The sequence below is a fragment of the Podarcis vaucheri genome (genome assembly GCF_965113315.1).
Source record: "Podarcis vaucheri genome assembly, chromosome: 6".
In the NCBI taxonomy this organism is placed as follows: Eukaryota; Metazoa; Chordata; class Lepidosauria; order Squamata; family Lacertidae; genus Podarcis; species Podarcis vaucheri.
In genome coordinates, this window is record NC_138764.1 from 41443208 (window position 1) to 41465557 (window position 22350).

At 42.2% G+C, this 22350-nt stretch overlaps 1 protein-coding gene across 1 annotated transcript in view; it reads right to left on the reverse strand.

Moving 5' to 3' along the window:
• The window catches only part of LOC309534827 (serine/threonine-protein kinase TNNI3K), a 159426-nt gene that overhangs the window by 119946 nt on the left and 17130 nt on the right, over nucleotides 1-22350 (reverse strand). Inside the window, exons 7-10 of the mRNA XM_082227248.1 lie at nucleotides 10723-10821; nucleotides 8603-8741; nucleotides 575-719; nucleotides 371-475 (exon numbers count right to left, since the gene is read on the reverse strand). Of these exons, the coding sequence (XP_082083374.1) occupies nucleotides 371-475; nucleotides 575-719; nucleotides 8603-8741; nucleotides 10723-10821 (488 nt within the window). The remainder of the gene's footprint in view (nucleotides 1-370; nucleotides 476-574; nucleotides 720-8602; nucleotides 8742-10722; nucleotides 10822-22350) is intronic.

A 22350-nucleotide genomic window follows, 5' to 3' on the forward strand; every position in this document is an offset into this window, starting at 1 on the left:
CTGCTTTTTTTTACCTCTGTAAAGAAAGTTATAGAGTAGCTTTGGGGATTCAAGTATTTCTTCTTCCTACAGGCATCTGGTTAGCCCAGGCATCCCCAAACTTGGCCCTCCAGATGTTTTGGGACTACAACTCCCATCACCCCTAGCTAACAGGACCAGTGGTCAGGGATGATGGGAATTGTAGTCACAAAACAGCTGGGGGGGCAAATTTGGGGATGCCTGGGTTAGCCACTGTGAGAGGTGACTTGTTGACTAGATGGGTCATTGGCTGATCCAGCCGAGGGCCCAACATATTCTGAGGCAGAGTTCCTGTGCTGTACCCTTCTCAAGTGAGGGGGCAAAGCGGGCACAGGCATATAAAATGGCCTACCTGTGAAAGGCAGTTTCACTGAATATATTCTCCTTGGTGAGACTTTCTGTCCCTGCGAGTTGAATTAATTCCTTTACAACTTCAAACTTTCCATTGTAGCAAGCACTAAGGAGAAAAAATGTTGGCTTAGTGTTTTTAAATAGTATGGGAAGATGAACCACAACGGAGGCCAAGCAGAACAGCCCTGCAGTGCTCATTACTCACAGGTGCAAAGGTGTGTCTCCATAAATATTAACCACATGGGGCTGGACTTCAAAATTACTTTGGAGCAAGAACTTGACGATATCATGGTGCCCAAATCGAGAGCAGAAGTGGAGGGGAGCGTGGTCTTCATTGTCTTGAGCATTCACTGCCATTGAATCAGAGAGAGAGAGAGAGAGAGAGAGAGAGAGAGAAATTAGCAGGTCATCTTCAAAGAAAGCTTTCCTTACAGAGTGCAGATGTGGCAGATAGCTCATGAACTACCAATTGGACCACCCGTGAGAATGAACCTGCTCAATCCACACCACATAATTCCAGCAGCAGAAGGTGCCTCCATAGCAAAGAGTTCTAAGCCGGCACAGAAAAGTGAACCAAAAGTGAACTCTGCGGAGGAAGGCAAAATGCTCACAACGTAAACATACTCAAATCAAGATTAGGATCAGCTTGTGAATCTAATGTGGAGGGACATTTCCTTCAAACCCCAAAAAGAGCATACTCTGAGAACTTTAAGCAACACAATCCTCTTTGGAGGCATTTGGATCATGAAACTGGAGCCGAGGAAAGAGTTACACACACTCTTTATTTCCTTAGTAAAATGAAAACATTATTGGTTGACTCAGAGGCCTCCATGTTGTACACATGGACATATCACAGTTGTGGCAGGGGAAAATGAAATTGGGAAACTGGAACAGGCAGTTACTCAATGCTTTGCTCCTTATCCAAATTGAGGCAGTTATCGATGGCTACATTTGTTCTTTAAAATAATAATCAAGAAACCTGCCACAACATCTAGTTTGGCCAAGGCAAACACTCTAGCCACTGCAGCACTCTGACCCTCAAATATTTTGACTGACTGATAAAGGATTTGTACTCTGAAGCTGCTCCTAGATGCCATTTTCTTGTAATTGCTTAGATTGTAATCAGTTATTGCTGCAGCAATATTTATTGAATATCATGGTGAGGTTTTTCAGTCAAGGAAAATAAGAAAGCATTGTTGAATTAACGACCTTTTCAAAGAAACCTTGCTGCCTGCATATTAACAGTGCGGAGCAAAAATGATGATCCAAAAGGCAGGAATTAAAAGGAAACAAGCACCTGGGTTATTACAAAATGAATGAGAAAGCAAAGCTATTCGATATTAAGGAGCAATGTTCTGTGGCATGGAAAATCCAGACCTACTTTGAAATACATTAATGCTGTTACTGCAGATCAACAGTAAAACAAAAGTACCAAGAGCAATTTCAAATACTTATTTGAATCATGGGGCGTGGTGTGGGGGAGGGATGAACATGAGGACAGAAGGAAGCATATAAAAACAAGAAGTGAAAAAGATTCACCAGCTCTGTAGATGTTGGTGGGGAATCTTCATTGGGAAACATTCTCCTCCATTGCTTTCTATCCCACAGCGCCTGAAAGCCTTTCTGGAGAGTTACCCCCTGTGTGGGACCCAGGTGACTGTTTAATGAGGGGTGAATTGACAAAATCAGACAGAGGCATCTTGTGTGAGCAGAGTTATGCAAGGCCTTGTGCTCTTGATACTTGAGATCTCAGTCAGAAGCTGTAATTGCTGCACAGATTAACCTCACTGTATTCAGCCCAGGGGCTACATTCTCTCATGGACAAAAGTATGCAGTCCACATTCCAACAGTGGGTGGGGAGGGGGCAGAGAAAAAAGGTGGGAAGATCAATAGACGTGATACTTACCTTTCTACAATAGGCAAAATTTCAACCTCACAAAAGTTAGAGAGTTCTACACACACAAACACAAACACACACTTGCATCTAGGCAAGCCAGAAACATTATCCCAGTTCAAATGACACCTTCCAGCCAGGCAAAAGAACTCAAGGAGGGTGTGGAGCAGAGATTGTGAGGGATGTGGCCTGAGCAGAGTTCCAAGGGCTGGCTAGGGGGGCTCAGAGGACCACATTCAGCCCCTTGGTCCCGAGGCTCCCCCACTTTACCCTAGTGTTCAACAGTTGACAGCTCACGAGGCAACTCTCCCAAATCAAAACAAGTGAGAAGTCTAATTTCATGGTCAAAATACAAATTCAAATGTCACATTCAAAACATTATGAAACTGGGAATTTCAAATAGTCACAACTCTTTGCTTCAGTCCCAATGAAAGGTGCCCATGAATCCCTTTTTGATTGAAGGCAAAAAGGTGTCTAGCTGTCAGTAGAATACAATCCCAGAACTGTCTATCTTTCTCTCTTGCGTACAGTTCTCCATGAAAGGCATATTGCCATGTGATGGAACGGTCTAACCAGTAATAATATGGATGCATTACTTATTAGCATCAGTGTGAGCTCATCACAGCATATATCGTGCATGTACTCCATCATTTATAGAAGGAGATACTTCAAAAATGTCTTAGAGAGAATTTTAAAGCAGAGCATTGGCATAGCTCTTGCATCTTGATACCCGTAAAACCAGTTGCCTTAGTTACCAGGAGTAAAAAGTGTAGAAGGCAAAAGGAACAGAAAGAGTGAGGGGTGAGGGAATGAATATAGTTAAAATGCTTCTTAAAAAACAGCTAATCCTACCAAAGGTTTGGTTCAAATAACAAGGCCTCAAAGAAGTGTTACTTCCAAGTATTTTTTTAAAAATAAAAAATCCATCTATGCCAATAATGTGGCAATAAGTGTGCATCAAAGGATTTGGAGTGCTGCCCACAGTTCTTTGCTGGATTCACGCATTATTTCAGTTGGCAGCCAATGTCCCAGGTGCACTTTTGAAAACCTCCGGTCTTTGACATATTTGCTTATATGAAAGATGAAGCAGGTGAGCAAAAAAAATATGCAATTCATAACGGATTTCCATTTTAGCAGCATATTCTGCATAATATTCCTAGTGTAAAAGTCATCAGGAGGAAATCAGGCAAGGGACATGGGACAGGGTGCATAATATTTCTTGCTGCTGTGCCTACCTGTTTGCATAAGGAAAATCTTAGCTGAGAGCCATTTGTATGGGTGAGGAAAAGCAAATGATAGGTTGCATGTGAATGGCATAATAAATGCCTGAATGCCAATCAGGTTAAAAAAGACTTGGTGAGAATAGCTCTGATGGGTATAATACAATCTTATACTGGGAGGCAATAGGAAGTGGTAATAGATGTTGCTCATTGTTGTTGTTGTTTAGTCAATTAGTCATGTCTGACTCTTTGTGTCCCCATGGAGCAGAGCATGCCAGGCACTCCTGTCTTCCACTGCAGTTTGGTCAAATTAATGTTGGTCGCTTCTATAACACTGTCCAACCATCTTGTCCTCTGTCGTCTCCTTCTCCTTGTGCCCTCAATCTTACCCAACATTTTTTCCAGAGAGTCTTCTCTTCTCATGAGGTGGCCAAAGTATGGAGCCTCAGCTTCAGGATCTGTCCTTCCAGTGAGCACTCAGGGTTGATTTCCTTCAGAATGGATAGGTTTGATCTTTTTGCAGTCCATGGGACTCTCAAGAGTCTCCTCCAGCACCACAATTCAAAATCATCAATTCTCCAGAGATCAGCCTTCTTTGTGGTCCAGCTCTCACTTCCATACATCACTACTGGGAAAACCATAGCTTCAGCTATACAGATCTTTGTCGACAAGGTAATGTCTCTGCTTTTTGAGATGCTGTCTAGATTTATCATAGCTTTTCTCCCAAGAAGTAGGCATCTTTTTGGGTAAACCACCAATAGGGGGTGCCCTATGACTTACATCAAATAGGGGCATCCTGAGGGGGTCTCCATAGGGGCTGTGACATGGTCCTAGCCAATGTCCAGGCTTCAGACAGGATTCACACCTTAGATCCCTTTAACAGGATACCCTTACTGAGGAGGGGGGCAGGCAAAGACTACAACCTCCCCTCCATACAAAGGCTTACCCAATGCCTAACCACCATACTGTCACTGTGTTTGAAGCAGATGCACACTACACCTAATGATGTACAGATACAAACCTTGGGGACATACATTGATATTCCCCCACCCATGACCTGTAGATCACAAGTGATCCGTATGCACAATCTGCCAGCCCTAAAAAATGGGTGGATAGGGGATTGCAGGAGTGGGGGGACGTACCTGATATATGCCATACAGGGTTTGCAGAGAAGCTGGGTTGGGAGGGGGGCCTCAAATGATCTCAAGGCTCATTCTGAAACACGCATTTTCCCAGTAAAATGTGAGACGGCTTATAAAAACAATGGAAGCATTCCCAAAGATCCTCTTCTCCAACTCTGTAACTCACACCAGTTCTTGTGGATAGCCCCAGGGTGAGAGGTAGAATGTAGCAGGTAAAAACTGTTTGACTCATTTGCTCTTTGTCTCTGACACTGATATGAGACCTAATATGACCCTGAGCATGGAACTACTTCGGGCAAGCAATGTCCGAACTGAAGTCTGTGACATGCTCAAGGAAACACAGAAAGAAAGAAAGAATAAAGAGGATAAGAATCTTTCAAGAAATATTCCAATTTACTATTGGACTCCCCACACAGTAAAGATTTTAAACATGAAACAGTGCTGGCAGCATCTGACCTTAACTTGAGAGAGTTCCTATTGTGTATGAATAAGACAGCCTGCTGTTGTATAATGGATTTTACAAAATCCAATATTGAGCTAAACAGTGACATTATAGTGCACTCCACTTACAACATGTGGGGTTACAAGAGACAGCTGGTTTTGGCAAATAAGAGCAGTCAAATGTGTCATAGATGGAAATGAATAAGGTGACTGTTCCTTCTGACCATCACAGGAAAACTAAATTTGCACCACCACGTCAGATATGAGACGTTTGCTGCACATATTTTTAAAATAATTAAGACTTCTGGATTTTTGTTCTGATTTCTTTTATAACCCTCCACCCATAAATTAATACGATTGAATGGATTTATAAGTGAACATATTGTGCAAATGACACATGCTGGAAATAAACTGATCTCTGCCCATATGCGGTATTATTTTTGAAAAGAGAATTTTTTAGCCCCAGGGAGTGGGGTTCAGTCATTCCCCATCTGGAGAATTAGTCTGGCCATTTAATATCCATATCTGAGCATCCAAATCTTACCACGGAGCCTCTGCAAGTGAAGAACCACCTGATGCCTATATGTCTGTGGTTTACTAATAAGCACAACTGTACTTGGTCTAACTGCTGCAGATGGGTTTGGAAAATGCAGTTGAATAGTGACTTCACACACCCAGATGCTTGGCAGTGACGTTGACATGCAAAGGAATGGATGCTATAAATGATCCAGTGTGCAGAGACAGTTGACGAGGCCTACATTTCTAGCACACAAGAACTTTTGTTTGTGGGTATTGTCACTCTGTGGGGAGTAAAATACATTTCCCAGAAAGTGATGTGTTTTGAATGTATGGTATGTATACACAGCCATAGAGTAGAGGTTGAAGACCTGCCCAATGTTCCCCCAAAGAGCACCCTCCACATTGGGGGACAGAAACCACCGATGGCAGAAATAAACCTTTGAGCCACTGTTGAGAGAAGCAGGTTTTTCCCCCTCTTCAGAACTCGCAAGACCTTGCAGCGACAAAGAAGCTTGTGACAGTCTCCTTCTTGACTCCATTTCAAGTGGAAGAAAGAAGGGAAAACCTTGACACTACCTTTCATTGTGCAAATGCTTAGCCACATTTGACAGCATTTTGACCTTTTTGTTCTGCCTCAACAGCCACCAGTCCTCTCCCTCAGCTTCTATGACCTGAAGTCTGGCTCTAAATGGCTGACCAGTCAAAACATGCTATACCGGATAGGTCAAAAGTACAGAGAGGCAACATGTGGTTGCGTTTCAGAGGACGCTTTCAAAACAGCTTGAGCTAATTGTAAATAATGAATTATTTTTTCCTTCTTTAATGCTTGCAACTCTATCCTCAGTTACCATGGAGATTTGAAGTTTCAAAATGTGCCACTTTGAGGCTAAGACATTTTCGGCTTCCAGGTTCTCTGCTGCTCTCTCCCTTTCCCAAGAAGATACAGATTTTAAAATAAATCATCTGTAGCGGTGTCCTGATTTCCTCTTCTTTAAGAATAAATTAACTTGCTGATAACAAGTCCTTTTCTGCTTTGTATGGTAGGTGCACATACCACTTCTTTTCCCCAGCCCCCAGTATTATAATTAGATTGGTTCGGTGCACACACATCAAGCTGTAAATATCAAGGGCTCTCGGTGGGGAAAAAGAGAGAGAATTACTTACAAATCTGAGTCATGCTGCTTCTACACTTTTTTATGAGGGAGTAGGAGGTATGTAACACTGTCATGACTCACAGAGAATATGTTAAATTTACACTGGCAGGCACTGTTGAGTAGAGTGTGTTGTGTGTTTGTGTAGACCAATTTCCATTGCACTCTGACACTAGCAGGGTGATTACCTGTGGAAACAACCAATGTGAGGAATGAGGCCAATGCTTCTAGGCTATGTATGAAAAAACAGATAAAATGTCTGCCCCCTCCCAAAAAAGTAAGTGTCATATGGACCAATGCATTTTGTATTGGTCCAGAATTTACTAAGCAAGAGAGGGGATGGAGCTGCAGGCTGGTCATCTCAGGAGTGGCCAAAATCCTTAATGGGCAAGGTGGTTGACAGCAGAGTTGCCTCCCCGCCCCCAGCACAATCCCTATGCCTTCAAACTGCTTCAGTGACAGGCAGGCAATCAATAAGTCAATGTTTACCATCACTACACCCCCTTTCTAGGGACCGTTGCATCGGATGAATGTTGACCAGGCATATGGCTGTTAATGGCACAACACCCTATCTGATAGGAGAACCGTAGACATAGGAATCTGCCCCAAATTATTCTGTTCCCTTAAATCATTCTACCAGTTATTTCGTGTTGCCTGGAATTACCTCCCAGACCATCTGTTGAGTGGCACCTGTGTTTCTTGCTTCAAATCTTTCATCAAAAGTGGGACTTCCAAGGGAGGAACATGGCGGACTGAACATTTTTTTTTGGGGGGGGCAGGTTGCCGATGGAGATAATTGTGTGGTGATTAATGGTAGCTGAGAATAAATCTTGCTTACTGAATTCACTCCGGCAATAAGAGTGAACAGGGGATTAACCTCCGGTGCTCTGAAAAAGCACCAAGAGACTGAGAAGTTTTCAGCTCCTGGGAACTTAGGTGGGGAGGGGGGTAACTGAATTATAAGCGGAATTATAAGCGGAGGAATCAACATCTTGCCAAAAAGCCAAGTAAGAGCTTTGGCGGGCATGAAGTCTGCAAAAACCGCTGTCTCTTAATTCTCCAAGACAGTTATAATTTGTGACTGAGAGGTTTCTCTGTCTGCTGGTAGAAATTCACATCTGGTGTGCGAGCTACTTTCTGGCTTTAAGAAGAGTCGATCGTTAAAAGGCTGAAGGCAGAACAATAAGCATGCTCTAGTTGTTTGAGCCAAGGAAGTTTTAAATGATCAAGAGAGTTCAGAGTGCTAAGAATTTTCATTTTCTTTATTTTTAATTATCTGTTTTCTCGGTGAAAGTGTTGCCTTCAAATCAAAAGTAATTTTGCCACGTCATACTTCCTCCATGGGAACGGAATGTGTTTTGAGAAGAGCTAATGCTATGAATGTCTAAAGGTGGAGATGGGAGATACGATGAGACTGAATTGTTAATAAGATCAAGAACATTTGGTATGGAAAATATGTCATTGGACATTCCACTGACTGTTGATACCCTTCAGGAAATGCGGGAGAAAGGAAGAGAGAATACGAATATAAACCAAGAGGTTTGAGAGGTCAGAAACCCTGAAGTTCACAAACTGGTTTGAAATAACAATTTAAATGATGGGCTGGCAGGTAAGGTGGGAGAGGAAAGGGTCATGCCACTGACCAACAGAGAGATGGGTGAGGTAGCAGAGAAGTCTACAGGGGTGAACCAGCAGAAGGACTAGATTGGCTCTACCAATGCACCTGTGAAGTGCTGACTCCCCAGCTCTCTTCCTGATGATGCTGCTGCCAAAAGACTAGGTGTGCCGTGATACCCCCACTCACTGGCTCCTGCTGGTTGCAGGACTCTAAAACAGAACCTCAATGTTATGTTTCTGACAACTTACCATCAGCCTTGGTTCCCTCCTCTAACAGAAGTTTTGCAATGTTGAGAAATCCTTTTGCTGAAGCCAAATGAAGGGGCCTGTCTCCAACTTCTCCACTGACGTTCACATCAGCACCAAATTTCAGCAGGAGTCGGGTTACCTATCAACATGGAATCAAAATTGTAAGCAATGTTAGTGTTTTCCATGAAATCACAGGACAATATATATAGGCTGTATACCTTAACTTTTGAAAATTGTGATTTGTGTAACATCCGGAACATGTTATATCTATCCACCATCATGAGAATAAGGCCTGTATTTATAATTAAATTGTATGTTGATAGAATACTTGCTTTGCAGCATCAGTTGCAATTCTGTTTCAAAAATGCTGCAGATGGTAAGAGGATGGAAACAGCTACAAGCCTATTAATTTAACTGACCTGACTAACAAAATAAAGTAAAATGCCCATGAATGAGATACGTCCAGGCTATAGGCCGCCCCCCCAAAAGCTGAAACCCTTATCACAAAAGCACCATATGCATTTTAGCATAATTTTTTACAAAACTGTGACTATTTGTTGAAAAGCAACATACCAAAATAAACCAGCTTTTCAGCCTTTCACATGGAGGGATAAAAGGATGAATACACACACACACACACACACACACACACGTACATACCATTACTGAATGCATTATTATAATATTTTCACCTATCTGTTTCATTGGACACACTCTCCAAATCATTTTTGGAAACCATTCTCCACCTTCATCTAAGTAGTGTAATGAAATGGAAAATATATCCCACCTGGGGTCAGCATCTTCCGGCTTAGATTAAAACTCACACCTCAACAGGAATCTGTCTCCACCAAGAGATCTTATTTTGGTACATAGGGGAGCACAGGCAGTCAAGCAGCCATCCCAGGAAATTAAGCCAAGGGCCACGTGCTGTCTTCGGATGAGATAACCTAAGCAGTCTACTGAGGCAACGGTATTTTAAGAACCACAAAAGGAACAGAATGCAACTTCAGGGGAGCACCTCAAAATTCATTGCTTTGCCTCAATAGATTTGGGGGTCATGAACCCTTGCTTGTCTGGAGCACTTAGGCCAATATCCAAGAGTTGGGTCCCAGGATTCCCCAATAACATTGCAAAAAAACAACTCTGGGGAAGTCTTCAGTACATGCATATGTAAACCAACACTGATATAACGTGTTGCCTCCAGTATTAATTCTACTCAGCAGACCTGCTGAAATCAATAGATATGACAACTACAACTTAGTTTGATGTCAACCAAAGGTACTGTTAAACCTGGTAACATTCTGCAATGGTTTAGCATGTCTTTTTCAAAACATAAATGGACTCATATGACTCTCCTTTGCACAAGTGATATGTATTTAATGCAAACCAGTGTTGCAGCTGTGTGGAAAATGAGCTTTATCACTTCAGCATATGTTGTTCAGATCACTGGTATGCTGATAATAAGCTGAGGGGTGGGGGAATTCTCTCTCTGGAAGATGCGAGAATAGCAAAGTGAGGGTGAGTTCATACATGTTCACCATTTGATGAACATAACATGAAATGATGGTGGATGAAGCAGCCATTACAGATTAAATTCTATGGACAGACTGCTTGTTTCATTTTATAGCATCCGAAACACAATGTTTCCTGTGGCAGCTTTCAAGTATTCAGTTGTGAGTTGAATGGTGTGTTTTCAAATTCTGTACACTCATGGGTAATCCAAACCTGGCTTGAGACTACTGGCAACTGATATGTAGCCTGTTCACACATTCATATATATCACTTGTCCTCTCGCTCCCATTGTTTGATTACTCAAAACCTGATGACTTGCAGTTGAATCAGTGAATCAGTGAACAGTCTCCATTGAAAAGAGCTTTTTTAAAAAGCTGACATTGGGTGATGCAAAGGCTCTGTATTTGATCATTCCTTTGCATTGCTTCATTCGCATAGGCCATCACAATGTGTGACTGTGTGAACTACTTCACTATTTCTATAGCTTATATGCAAGTGTGGACAAAGCCTGAGATTGCTTCTGTCTCTGCTCACCATGTAGCAGGGCATCTTATACATTGCACATAAAGTTCTCCATCTGAGACCACACATTGCCAGCTTTTCCATACCTGTTCATGACCATAGTGTGCCGCAATATGTAAAGGGGAGAAAAAAACTGCATCTTGCACATTGACGTATGCCCCATGTTGCAGAAGAATATCAACAGCCTAGAAGGGAAAGGGGAAATGAAATATCCCTATTAGAAGTGTGGCAACGAAGTCACTTTGTACAAACCTGCTCTGCCATGTTACAGCTACATTTCAAATACATTGCAATGGGACGTTGAGTGAATGTTGCATGTCAACTGTGTTGCCCCAGAAATGCATCTGGAAGTATATTTCCTGACAAAAGAACTAAATCGTGAAAGAAGGATCTCTGAATTGATTGACAAAGGATAGGTACAACCCCCCCCACACACACTTCAAAGTTCAAGCACAAACAGGAGCAAACACATTCTTATAAAAAGTACATAATATATATTTTAATTAAAAGTGCACACAGCTAATTTGTAAAACACAATTCCTTCCAAACACAAAAGCTTCTCTATGTTTTGGAAGATGAGGAGCCTTCTATTTAAATAAATCATACAAGGACGTTTCTTTCCAACATAACACTCATATTCAGTGAGAAGGTCGATTGTTCAATCAAAACAGCTCTAAACTATGCATCATTTGCTTGCTAAACAATGATCAAAATTGAAGTGTCAATGAGACTGCTCTGAAATATTTATTAAAAAAATGAATGTACTACTTTCTTTGAAAGCCGAAGAGCTTTTTATATCCACCAAGTGCTAATGCCAAAAGCAGTACTCCTATACAATTGTCAAATCAACTGGGAGTGTTCAGTGGATTGTATATAGAACATTGAAAGCTTGGGCTGCAGAAACTTATGAAATTCTACAGCCAAAGCAGGTGGCTGATCCAATGGCACTAATTCATTATATTCGTGCTTTATTAAATGCTACCCCCCCATTATCAAAGATTTTTTCAAAAAAACTATTTTTCTCTAATTCACTATCTTCAGAGGTTATCAGCTCCTACCTTAGACTACTCTTCCAATCTTAAAATAATTTTAAATAACTCTAAAGAATAGTGATAGATGGCATGACCTAGCTCAGGGTGGTCCAAGGCGCAGATTGTGGGCTGTATGCAGCCCTCAAGGCCTTTTTCTGGGCGGCCCTTGCTGAGTACCAAAGCTGCAGGGAACTGACACCATGAAAACCTTGCCCTGGTTTGCTTGCAACCACCGCAGGCTGCCCATCCCTACTGTGGCTGAGAATCCTCCTCAGAGTGGGATGAGGAGAGAGAAAGATGGATGGGGGAGGAAAAAAAGAAGAGAAGCAATAGGCGGTTTCTCCAGCCAAGTCAGCATTAGGAGAGGATTCCTAACAGCCTAGGGAGAGTGAGTGTGCATGCACAGGGGTGTGTGTGTGTGTGTGTGTGTGTGTGTGTGTGTGTGTGTTGCATCCATTGGTGGCAATGGCAGTGCTGGAAGCGCCAAAGGAAGAGAGAAAAGGGGGGGGAGGGGTTAAAAAAAGCAGAGTGAGACTTCTCTAATCTGTCCATCAGCTGCAGCAAGCTGTATGTTAGCACACCCTTTTCCTGTCTCTTCCTTCTCTCCCACCCCACCAAGAGCCACTAATAATTCCATTGCTTTCCTGCCCAGAGTCCTGCCTGCATCCAGCAATTCCCCTCACACTCGTCAGCTTCCTTGTTTTTGGATCTTTTTGGTCTATATATATATATATATATATATATATATATATATATGAAAGAATGGCTCTGATCTGTTTGATAAATAAATATATTACGTACGTGAGTGTGTGGGTATATAATATTAACTATATTGCAAACATTTTAATTTATGATATGGACATTTAATTCTGTGTGTGGCTCCTGGGTTCTGTGTCAAAGTTCTCCTGTGGCCCACTTGGTCTGAGTGGTTGGACCGCCCTGATCTAGCCAAAGTTAAGCATTTTACAGGCACTTTTACTCATCCCGCTGAAACCAATGAGACTTTAAAATGCTAACCCTCAGCTATGGCATCCCCACCATAATACCTGGTTCCCTCATGTTACCATTCCAATTACTTGTTTATATTTTACCAGACAGGTGCTTCAAGCCAGTTTCCCTGCTATCCAGTTTAACATACACAAACAGCCGTTCTCAAAAAGAGCCCAGAATGCAGTTTCCATGTTAATTGGGTCCCCGGAAACCAGGCTTTCAATACAATCCAGTTTCCGTTCACCTAACAAATTTCTCTTATTATAAATATGGCCTTTGCTCCTTCCTCATTGGTGGTTTTGTTAATACTTCTTCATGGAGGGCGAGATCAAAAGCCTTTGAAGCAAATTATGTCCACTTCCACAAGAGATCATCAGTTAAGACTTATTTAAGGGTTACAGTGTATGTCAACAAATGCCGCCTAAGATAAACTAAGGATTTTCTCTCACGGGCAAGGGTAACAGATAAGAATTCGTCTAACAAAATTTAATCAATTATTATTGACTTTCTAGCAGGTGAAATTAAAATGAGAAAGACAGCTTCGACAATTAAGCCATACATATGAGCAAAAGCCACTCTATATTGCTGGGTTAACACATCTCAGGAATCTCTTAGATGCTTTTCTGAACTTTTTTTTTTTTAATTAAGTCATTCAACCCCAAACACAATGAAGTCTGAGCACTGGCCTAATTCTTTTCAATTTACTAGATACTGATACAATCAGTCATGTCCTCTAGATATGATTTGCTCAAAAACTGGCAAGATTTGTTAACTCCTTGAAGCTCTAGAAGAATTTCATACCGAGATAGCCATCAAATAAGACAAAGGTACGATTAAACTGTTGTGAAACTGGCCACTTCACAAATAAGAGATATAGTGAATGGAATTATTTTCCACAGAACAAAGTCTGATGAAATATTACATGTAATCTGTCTTCTTGGGTAGAGGAAGGCATAGACATGCAATTAAGAAATGGTCTGTGTATATGTGATTAGCAGATCTCAAGGGAAGTGCTTTAAATAAATACAATTATGCTAAGGATAATTTCACTATCGAAAGATCCAGACCCTTGAAGTGTCCCTATTTTCCAGGTACAGTGGTACCTCTAGTTACAAACTTAATTTGTTCTGGAGGTCCGTTCTTAACCCGAAACTGTTCTTAACTAGAGGCGTGCTTTCGCTAATGGGGCCTCTTGCTAGAAGAAGAAGAAGAAGAAGAGTTTGGATTTGATATCCCGCCTTTCACTCCCTTTAAGGAGTCTCAAAGCGGCTAACATTCTCCTTTCCCTTCCTCCCCCACAACAAACACTCTGTGAGGTGAGTGGGGCTGAGAGACTTCAAAGAAGTGTGACTGGCCGAAGGTCACCCAGCAGCTGCATGTGGAGGAACGGAGACGCGAACCCAGTTCACCAGATTACGAGACCACCGCTCTTAACCACTACACCACACTGGCTCTCCACACCATACCACTGCGCTGCCAGCACACGATTTCCGTTCCCATCCTGGGGCAAAGTTCTCAACTCGATGTAACTCTTCCAGGTTAGCAGAGTTTGTAACCTGAAGCGTTTGTAACCTGAGGCGTTTGTAACTTGAGGTATCACTATACAGTCCTGGATTTACAGAACCCTTCCTGTTTCTGATTTGATCCCGGAATGTCCCGCTTTTTCTTAGGATGTCCTTTTCATCAGAAATGTTGGAGGGTATGGAGTTATGCGACCCTTGAGCAAAGGAGATAAGTATCTATACAACCTTTAGAAGACATATGAAGGCAGCCCTGTACAGGAAAGTTTCTTAATGTTTAATGCTTTATGTTTTTATATAAATTGGAAGCCACCCAGATTGGCTGGGGCAACCCAGTCATATGGATGGGGTATAAATAATAAAATGATGATGGTGGTGGAATGGGACTCTATTTTCGTCAGAGTAATGTTGGAGGGTGTGCTAAATACTGAAAAATATATTGAAGAATGCTCTTCCTGTCCATCATTGGCATCTGAAGCAATTTTGTTATGGAATTTGTCTTTGGGCCAACCACAATATTTATTTTTTTGAGCAAATATTAGCACATAGTTGAACTGCATATCTTTCAGATACCTTGATTCCAACATTGTTATAAACATTTCACATCATTCTCATGAATAACTGACTTGTATGTGGAAGTTATTATTGATAGTCCACCAGGGGTCAGCAAACCTTTTCAGCAGGGGGCTGGTCCACTGTCCCTCAGACCTTGTGGGAGACCAGACTATATTTTGAAGGGGGGGGGAGAATGAACAAATTTCTATGCCCCACAAATAACCCAGAGATGCATTTTAAATAAAAGGACACATTCTACTCATGTAAAAACACACTGATTCCCAAACCGTCCAAGGGTTGGATTTAGAAGGCGATTGGGCAAGATGCGGCCCCCGGGCCTTAGTTTGCCTACCCATGCACTAAACCATTCAATAGCCTCTACACAGTGGTGGAGGAAGAGGGTGCGGGGGTGTGGTGCATCCCAGGTGTCAACACTGGGGGTGTGTGACAAAATGAGGGGTTTTTTATTTAAAAAATGGACTCATGAAACTTTTTGGGAGTGGCGTGGTGGCTTAGGCACCTGCAGGTTATGCGCTGCCTGAAACGGCAGCATGGGACTTGTATCTGCCTACTGCCTCTCCCTCAGCTGCCCTACAGCTGAGGGGGAGGTGGCGGAGAGGTTCCTAGCATCTGAGAGGATCGCCCCACCCCCAGGTTGCAGGACACCCCCCACACACACCAGCCACCCGAGCGGCTAGCTACGCCACTGCCTCTACAAGCCCATTATACAAAACCTGCAAAAACATACTGCAGTGCCAGCTTCCCATGTATTGCCATCTATGGGCTGAAAAATAATATTCAGGCACAGATGTCTTGTGAACATGTATTTTTAAGAAGACAGCTGGTAGAGTTGTGCCTCTCGCCTGTTTCCTCTTCCCACTTACATTCTGCAAATTTGCACCTTTCTTCTGGTGAAATCCAAGCATTAACAGATGAACCAACAAACCACATTTTCTAATGTAAGCACATCTAATGTCAAATTGCAGGGAAGATGAAATATTTATGCCCAAGACTAGCGCAACTGAATCAGAACGCCAGAGAGATTGAAGAGCATCAACTTCATAGCACTGATTGCTAAAGTGATTTAAAGAACTGTGCCAAGACCACCTCCTAGACTTGGAGTGCAAGGGGGAATGGATAGTGCAAAGCTGGTTTGCCTATTCAGAAATTACATTGATTCATTGTTGTTGTTTTTTGCCTGGTTGGTGCTTTCTAAAGCAATTGCCAAGGTTAACAATATGGATACCAACCAGCTAGGTCATTATGCTGGGAAGCAGTCAGGAGAATGATTTGATCAGGCTGAGAAACGAACAGCCAAAAGCTTTATAATACTAGAAATCCTATTGGGGCTTTCAGTCATCTGACCCCTTTTGAGAAGGCTACTGCAGTAGTACATAACAATGAATAGTGCTGAAGCTTAGCAAGCAACAGGGCAGAAGTTCTGTTTTGATGGAGAAGAAATGAACACACCTGGTTCTGCAGCTAGAAAACCTAGTGATTTGTATACCTGACATGGAGGTATCCAGTGGTGGTCAGGGTCAGATATGAGGGTGGAAGTTCAGGACCACACTAAGCAGATTGTGCAAGGGCTCATCACACTTCTCAAAAGCAGCAGGCATGGCTCACATTTTGAACTACATGTACAAGTTATACACATTCCATGTAAAGTGCTCCCATCACAAACAACCACAAAGACTGCACTGCTGGAGAACTCAACTACATTTCTAACAATCTAGCATAGGAACTTCTTATTTAATATCTCTTTATTTCAATTAAGGCAGGCATTACCAAAACCATTTAGATCCTTCTCATGGGAGGGAAAATATTAGCAGTCCCATATATATTAATGTGATCTTCTGCAAAATAAGCTGTTTAACGTAGTCAGAATAATTCTCGAAAGACCAGCAGTTTCAAATTTATAAGGGGGAGGGGGAAGGTAATGGCAAAGCTCACATTTTGAATGTGTAAGTATTCGAATCAAACTTATCAACTAAATCAAATGAGACAGACCAAATGCGTCCTTCCATCAGAAATGGGCTTTATAGTAATTTGTCTATCAGCAAAAGGAATAACAACATGTATTTTACAAACTGGAATTAAAATAATCCTTGCACAAATGGAGTACATTTAGTGCAATGATGAAAAGAGTTACATATACTCACTAGGAATTATATCCCATAATCTTTTTCAGGTTTTTTTGTCCTTTTTCAAATTGGAAATAAGTTACTGGACTGCAGCTTCTGCACAGCAAGAGATTTTACATTTGCCATGGCTTCTCCAACATCCACCCTTACAACAGAGCAGTAGCATTTACAAAAACAAAAAAAACTTATATGGAGTACCTGATGTCAGACACAGTAGGCTAGAAAGAGAGTCCATAGCCTAGAAAAAATTAAGCAGAAGTAGGAAACAAAAGTACACTAAAGCTGAGGGAGAAACACTAGCTATTTAGGAACCCAGGGATTCCTATAGCTTGGTGTCCAAACAACTAATTCATCCATGACATGGACTCATTTGTCCATGCTGACTTCACTCATTGGCTAAAAACAGCGAAAGCATACCCTCCCAACAGTTCTTAGATGAAAATAGGGACATTCTATTCTACATAGGAAGCTTCTCCTGTGTTTGATCTCCTGTGTCCATATATGTCATATGCACATCAACATTGGTCACCTTGAGCCAATTACATCCGCTGAGCCTCACCTCTTTCACAGGGCTTTTCTAAAGAAAAAAATGTGTGAGGGAAGGGATCATGTATAACACCTTCAACAGATAAATGGAACGAAATAAAAAATTTAGCTCTAATGTAAGCTGCCTTGAGTCTCTGTTGGGGGAAAAAGCGGGATATAATAAAATAATAATAATAATAATAATAATAATAATAATAATAATAATAATAATAATAAATAATAATGATGATGATGAAAACTGAGAATGACCAGGAACATACCAGAGAATAAATCCTATTGAACTCAGTAGGACTTAGCAGTGGCGTAGCGTGGGTTGTCAGCACCCGGGGCAAGGCAAGTAATTTGCGCCCCCTAACCCGTGGATTTGCGCCCCCTAACCCATGGATTTGCGCCCCCTAACCCTAACCCCCAGATGTTGCGCCCGGTGCAGCCGGCCCCCCCTGCACCCCCCACGCTATGCCACTGGGACTTAGTTCGGGGTGGGGGGGAATGATTAGGATTGCAGTGTAAGACTGCACATTCTTTACCAGGTTACCTGGGAGTAAGCTCCATGGAATACAGACTTACTTCTGAGTAGACATGTAAAGGCTTGCAGTGTAAGACTCCATTTACAATAAAGGAATAAACAATCCACATGTTTCCTTAAAAATGGCTGGCTACTGAAGCCTCAAAACTATATGCCAGCCTCACCATTTTTTATCATTTGGTGAAGCCATTTTCAGTATAAGCAGGACTCCATTTTTTACACACACATACACAGAGCAAAGAAATGGAGGGCAGGGAAAAGGAAAACTGGGATATTGAAGGATCCAATAAAAAACCAGGATGGCTTATGTAATTTTGGGACTGTCTCTGGAAAATCGAGACACTTGGAGGGTATGGGAAAGGTAGGGGCAGCGAGACTGGCATCTCTCAGAAATATCTTAGAAAGCTGATGACACATTTTTCTTTAAAATATTTCTTTCAGGAAAGAAAGCTCAGGATTTGGGCCCCTTGTAGGTATGGATAGTGGTGCAATTGCTCCAGCTGAAGCATAATAATCTGGCCATGCTTTTGTGTTTTCTAATATTGCAGATGTGGAGACTGAGCTTGAGAGAGAGCAACTTGCCAGCTATTGAGTTCAGGGCACGAGCAGTATTCAAACCAGGGACTCCTAGATTCACAGATCAGCCTTTTTGCCACTACACGACAGCAAGGTACTGATCATTTTTTAAAAAATATATGAGTTATGGGTCTTTGAACTTGACTAAGTTGTAGACTTCAGATTCTGTTCTTTGGGAGGACAGCTTAAATGGGATTTGGAAAACAAAAGTGAAGCAGGGCAGTAGGAAGGCCAGAGGGCCAGAATTTCAAAATAAGGTCTGTAGTCTATAACGTCTTCTCTCTGTAGGATGTAATGAACATAATGCAAGTTAATTGCTTTTATTAAAAGCCCTGAAAGCAGAAAAGGTAAATTAGAGCTCATCTTGCTATAGTTTTAATGAAACATCATGTATAATTGGGTCAATTTTTCCCCCTTCAAGCAATCTATCTGCAATTAAAAATTAAAGAACTCAAACTTGTACATCGAAAGATCTATTCAGAACCTGGGAGTTGCAAATTAATCTGTCTAGTTATCCAGAAATCAAAATTTATTAGCAGAACCCACACTTCTTCACTAATTATGCTTTAGCAAAGGTGAAATCATGGTGATGAGTTGTAAAGATTCTGAATGGATCTCATTGGAAAACATAGGATTGGCAGTAAATGTCAAAAGAGAGAAGCCTGCAAGTAAACCTTGCAGTTTTATGGGCAGTTCACAAATTCAGTGGTGTTTTTTCCTGCATGTAAGTTTCCTCAGAATTGCAATTACGTCCACTGGCATGGAGAAACAAGAATATGAACTACTTATATACTTGAGGCCTTCAAAATTCAGCTGGTTCTGCTGCCATGCCTTCAGTATTGTCAAGTGCCCAGTATAGTTAAATACATGGATAGTTTTTGTGGATCCGTTTTTACTCAGTGGTATAGAGCACAACAGAGGATGCTTATTCTTAAAGATCCATAAATATAAAGATCCATAAATATGAGCATGTGTCCTGTGTCCCCCCCCCCATCCCCTGGGACGCTCACTGCTTGCCATGGTTGGCGCCCCTGCGGGCGGCTAGCCCCGGGTGCACAGCATGTGTGCCACTTTGTGTGCCAGAGCAGCTAGCTCCGCCTCTGCATAGCTGCATACACAAATATGTAAATATAAAAGCTTTAAAATACACAAATGTTAGCAATACATTCCCTGAAGCTTCATAATTCTTTTATATTGCCTTCCGTTTTGGTTGCCTTGGTGCATCTTTTCAAACGCTTTGTCAAATTGCTTTGTATGCATCCAAGGCTCAAATTGGAAGGGGGAAGGGGTGGAAAAAGTTGGCTCAGGCAATTCATATTTCTGCCTGACAGATGTAGATTCTTCACATAGGTTCCATAATGCTTATTGTCCTACTTGAATTCCAGTTGGCAACTCATTATTTGCCACTCTGTTGACAATGAAAGGCTGCACTTAACTCTGTTTTTGAAATTAGATATATTTGGGCAGGCATCCCCATACTGTCAAGCAAAATCCAGTCTGCACTAAGAAGCAATTGTTATGCTGGAATATTCTGAAGAGTAGTTAAATGCTTAAGGTTGAGGGGAAAACAATTACTGGTCTTGTTTTATGTAGAAACGAATGTGAGCTTTCTCAAATGGCAAAGTACTCATCATAGCCACAAGTCAGTGAATAAACACATCACACTTATTGATTTACAATCGTGGCATGTCATTGGCAGAAATTTGGAAGAAGCTATACTCTATAAGCAGTCGCTGAGAGATGGAGAGATTCTTAACTCTTCTATGGTGACGTTTGTCCAAAAGCAACTTCAGGATTTGATGGTAGGGAACGCAAAGCATCAGTGGGCTTTCAGTTCCAAAAATATTAGAAGAATGCCTTGTTTGGCCCTTAGGCTGAGATGGAGATACACAGAATCACAGAGTTGGAAGGGACCCTGAGGATAATCTGGTGCGACCTGCTGCAATGCAGGAATATGCAGCTGGATCAAACCTGCAACCTCGGCATTATCAGCACCATGCTCAAAACAGCTGAACTATCCAGCAGCTGTAGAGGTGATTTCACATTGTAGGCCTTTTGACCTAGATCTAACCAGCCTGGATCATGACTACTGGGAAATCTCAACAGAACTAGAGGATCTTTTTCTTGAAGTGCATTGGATGACCTTGGTGTTTTTTAGTCAGCTAGAGGTGATACAGTCATGACAGTGATTGAATAAGTCAGTAAAGCCAGGCACTTTTCCCTGGAGGTCACAATATCTTTTATATGCTGCATTGTTCATGTATTTGTATACGCTTCATGATATTCACTGCTGTACTCTCTAAATGCCTATAACAGTAATGATTTTATCACTGCAAAAAAAGGGATGCATTATTATGTGGCAGCATTTTTACAGAACATTGTAAAAGTTTTAACTACAAATCACCTCTAGTTTGTACAGCTTACGAGATCCTAAAAAGGCTAAAGATTTTCACGTTGTATTCCACCAAGCATTTTCCTAGTGAAAACTGAACCTTGGGAAATGTTCCAGTTTTGCTTCCTTATTTGGTTTTTACAGCACTACTTCCTCCATTTCCACATAGCGTGTTCTCCTTCAGGGAGAGCACGTGTTGCGGTGGGGTCTACTGAGCCACCCCCTTTGTTGCTGGGTAAGTTCTCCAAGATGGCCAGGGAGCATTGATTGGATTGCCGAGTTGCTGGGGAAAAAGTTATGTTGCAATTTTGGTGGGAGGGGTAAAAGGTTTAAATACTCTGCACGCAGCCTTGTACTTTCTCTTTTGCTGCATGCAACGGATCACCCGCCCACCCGCCCTAGAATAAGGGGTTGTTGCGTTGACCTTGCTATGCCTGTCATGGGGTCGTCTGCCTTTGAGCAGGGGCCTGGTAGGAATTTTTCCACCTGGCAAATTGGCTGGCTAGGTGGTTTTTGCCTACTGTGTAGCAAATCGTCACAACTTGTAAGGTTGTGGTTAGGCATTGGTTATAAATCTGGTGGAGGAGGGGTTAGGATAGGCTGGGCCTGCCCCTCCATGGAGGGGTTAGGATAGGCTGGGCCTGCCCCTTCATGGTTGCTGCGGAAAGGGAATTCCGTTAAAGGAATCCTGGGGCTTGCCATCTTTTCGTCCAATCCCTGGAATGGGACTAGGGCCGGCAAGCCTTCGGGGAGCAGGCGGGTGAGAGTTGAGGGTCTGTGTCTCAGCTCCAATTCTTCCCCGACTTGCTTTCCCCCGCACTGTCTTTCGGTGGTGCCCGGAAGTCAGTTCTGTCCCCAGGCGGGGGACAGATAGTCTTAACCAATGCCTAAACAACCACTCACAGTTTGTATTTTAATAAAGTTGTGGCCAAAATCATGCCAAAAATCTTAAACAAAAAATTACGTGTCCGTTGTGAGTTATTTTGTGGGTGGATTGGGGACCTCAACACGCAAATATACTCTTGTCTGCATTCTCAAATTCTGCACATTTTACAATGAGAACATACAATCTGTTGAACGGTGGGGTGGCACCAAAGATTTATTCTAAGGCCACTGAATTTTGGGTATAATGAGATGGCAGATGACTGTCATGTATGGGAGCCAAGCTCCGCACCCATTCAAAAGTGATACCACTACCTGCCCACCACTAAAACAGCTGCCTAGGTGCCCTGCAGCGAGATGGTAAGTGGCAGTTCACCTAGGCTAGGCAAGTGAGAGGTCCTTCTGAGCCCCTCAACCAATGCCCGACCTGCCTGAGTACTGGCACTGGGCATATGTTGAACATTGCTGATTTACTGATTCAGGCTTCCTACAGTTTTTGAGTTCCTACACTCAATATGCCAGCAAGTTTGGAAAACTCAGCAGTGGCCAGAG